Source organism: Olea europaea, unplaced genomic scaffold, assembly GCF_002742605.1.
Source record: "Olea europaea var. sylvestris unplaced genomic scaffold, O_europaea_v1 scaffold670, whole genome shotgun sequence".
NCBI classification, from domain to species: Eukaryota; Viridiplantae; Streptophyta; class Magnoliopsida; order Lamiales; family Oleaceae; genus Olea; species Olea europaea.
The window spans coordinates 1-2865 of record NW_019265080.1 but is presented as its reverse complement, the minus strand read 5'-3'; the positions used below and the strand labels follow the sequence as shown (position 1 = coordinate 2865).

The window sequence follows — 2865 nt, the reverse complement described above, 5'->3', positions numbered from 1 at the left end:
AAAAAATAATAATAAAATAAAATAAAAGTTACCAATCACTCACACCATGGTCCAATTCAATAGTGGATCAGACGGAACTGATGTATAGTTTCTGAATAAAATAAGTTATTTATTTATTTATTTTCTTTTTGAGAAGAATATTTCGAGTTTTACGGTGGGGTGTGGAGAGAGATATTTTTATTGCAAAAGAGAAAATACTCAGCCTTGCAGCGCCAGTGGTGCTCGTAAGTCATTCACTTCCTTCTCAGACGTTGTTTTACCCTACGATGCATGAAAACAAAACTTCGGAAAGGCTAACATTAAATTTGGCCTGTGTGTTATTGCAATGAACTTCATTTTCGGATAAAGCATTTTATTATCTTATCGTGACCCATTTTCTGGTTTTCTTTCGGTTTTACAGTCCAAGCCTCTAAATCCAACAGATTTTAACCTGCCATTTATGGGAATTTTGGAAAAACATTAATTCAAATTATTATTTTTATATTTTTCCAATATATAGGGCAAGACTCGAGAAAAGAGTTTGAAAGTACCTGAATGCTAACACGCAGCAAAACCAATGTAATAACTAAGCAACTGAGACCAGATTAACTAAAATTTAACACAACTCTGCAGAAAAAGCAAGTATTTTTAACGAACGAATGCCATCTGCAAGATTTTCCATGTCAGTGGGCGGGGGATGGAACAGAGGCTGCCTATTCTTTATGAGGCGAAGTATACTAAACAAATAATGAAAAGAATGAGAAAGCCGACGGCCCAAACTCTTCCCATCAGCCTAACTAGATTTGGCCTTGGCCATTAATACAACACTGAACTAATAAAACAGAAGCTAAAAGTTAAAATTAATGAACATTTGACATAAAATCCCAAGTAACTTATAGACTACATAGTAGAACATTGCCATTACACTTCCGCCACATAGGTTAGGCAATACATACGAGCTCTATCTGCGATGATCTGAAGGCGGTGGTCTTCGACTTCCTCCCCTACCTAAAGCAGAGAATTGGTTACCCGATGGGCGAGGATGGCTGGATCCTCGGCCAACACTAGGGTTAACTGGCGGGACCCAACTCCCACCCATATGGTTATAACTCCCACCCATGTAAGTTTGGTGGGCCCCTAAATCGCTGTATCCACCCTGTTGATAAACATAAGGACCTGGAGGTATCGGAGCTCGACCCATATCCCGGGCAGGATGTGAAGGGTAACCGCGTCCACCATTTTGTTGCCTACCCTGACGGTTGTATCCATTTCGGGAATGATAATCCCGACCCTGAGGTCCAGACCTTCCATTGCCCTCATTGCGAGGATAATTATATCTATTCTGAGCATTATTAAGGGGAGGAGAAGCATACGGTTGTCTATAAGATGTGGAAACTGAAGACCTGTGATGATCTCCAGCATTCACAGGATAATATCCTGAAGTACCTTGCATCATTACCCGTTCATCACTAGAGTACGGATTTTGATGGTACGGAGGATAGCGCTGGCTATAAGCACTGGCATGCGATGGATGCGGGGCATATATATGATTGGAACGACAGTTCCCATCTGCCCTTACCTGCAAACTATTAGCAACAAGTCGATGTGCAGCCTCTCCAAGATGCCGACCAGAAATGGCTCCATTGGTATTGTGATTATGCCTGCAAAGAATATTCCTATATTGATCTATCCTTTCGTATAATCTAGGAGAACTGTGCAGAATCAAGTCTTTGATCTACCAATAGTTTAAAATTAAATCAACACACCTTCCATTTTCCATGGGTCTCCTCCCAGAGTCCTCGTGCCAAAGAACAGGCTCTGGTTTTAGATCACCTATTGTCACAATCTGTATACAAAATGTTAGAATGTTTAAGAATTAAGATGGACAACAGATTATGAGGATACTCCGGAAAAATCATTTTAATGTAGCACGTAACGTAGCCAAACTAATCTTGTGTGACTGACTAAGTTTAAACCAATCCAAATATGAAAAAGGTGAAAAGAATAAAATGCAGTTGGAAAGAGAAATCAAAGGTCAAAATATTAACCCCCTTTTTGCACAATTTCTGTATATATTCACCTATCAGGCAAATTACACCATTTACACGTTACTGATACCACCATGGAATCATGCGAACTCTAATAGGCATTTTGCGTGAAATATTTCTTTCACCCCTAAACCTAAAGAAGGGGAAGGTCGACCATGGCTTCAACCAGGTGGTTCATGACTAGGCTCTGTATACAAAAAGGTAGAAAGTTTAAGAAGTAAGGATGGACAATAGATTATGAGGCTACTCCAGAAAAATCATTTTAATGTAGCACGTAACGTAGCCAAACTAATCTTGTGTAACTGACTAAGTTTAAACCAATCCAAATATGAAAAGAAACGTGAAAGAATAAAAGCAGTTGGAAAGAGAAATCAAAGGTCAAAATATTAACCCGCTTTTTGCACAATTTCTGTATATATTCACCTATCAGGTAAATTACACCATTTACGCGTCATTAGTACCACCATGTAATCATGCGAACTCTAATAGGCATTTTATATAAGAATTATGAAATATTTGGTGCCATTTTCTAGCTAGGTTATCACTCGAGGAATGAGTGTGTTGAGCACAAAACACTCTTAGCCATTGCAGAATTTCCAGTGCTCCAACGCACAGATAGAAGTTAAAAAAGAGATTAAAAGGGGTGTCCCCATTTCAGAGTTTAATAGATTTCTTAATATTTATAAATTCTCATGGATTGTGTGAGATTTGATAGAATTTAATAGATTTCATAAGATTTGAATGGATTTTCATTTTATAGATTTTAAAAGACTTTCATGGATTTTATAGATTTCAATGGATTTTATAGATTCTGGGTAAAATTTATAAATATGCTTAA

At 37.9% G+C, this 2865-nt stretch overlaps 1 protein-coding gene across 1 annotated transcript; it reads right to left on the bottom strand.

The window, feature by feature from the left end:
- Positions 1–609: 609 nt before the first annotated feature.
- LOC111390293 (5'-3' exoribonuclease 3-like) lies at positions 610–2634 on the bottom strand. The gene is made up of 2 exons (XM_023015312.1): positions 1746–2634; positions 610–1640 (listed from the first exon to the last, which is right to left on the bottom strand). Exons 1-2 carry the CDS (start codon positions 1757–1759, stop codon positions 941–943), a joined length of 714 nt encoding a protein of 237 aa, XP_022871080.1. The 5' UTR covers positions 1760–2634; the 3' UTR covers positions 610–940.
- Between the last annotated feature and the right edge of the window lie 231 nt (positions 2635–2865).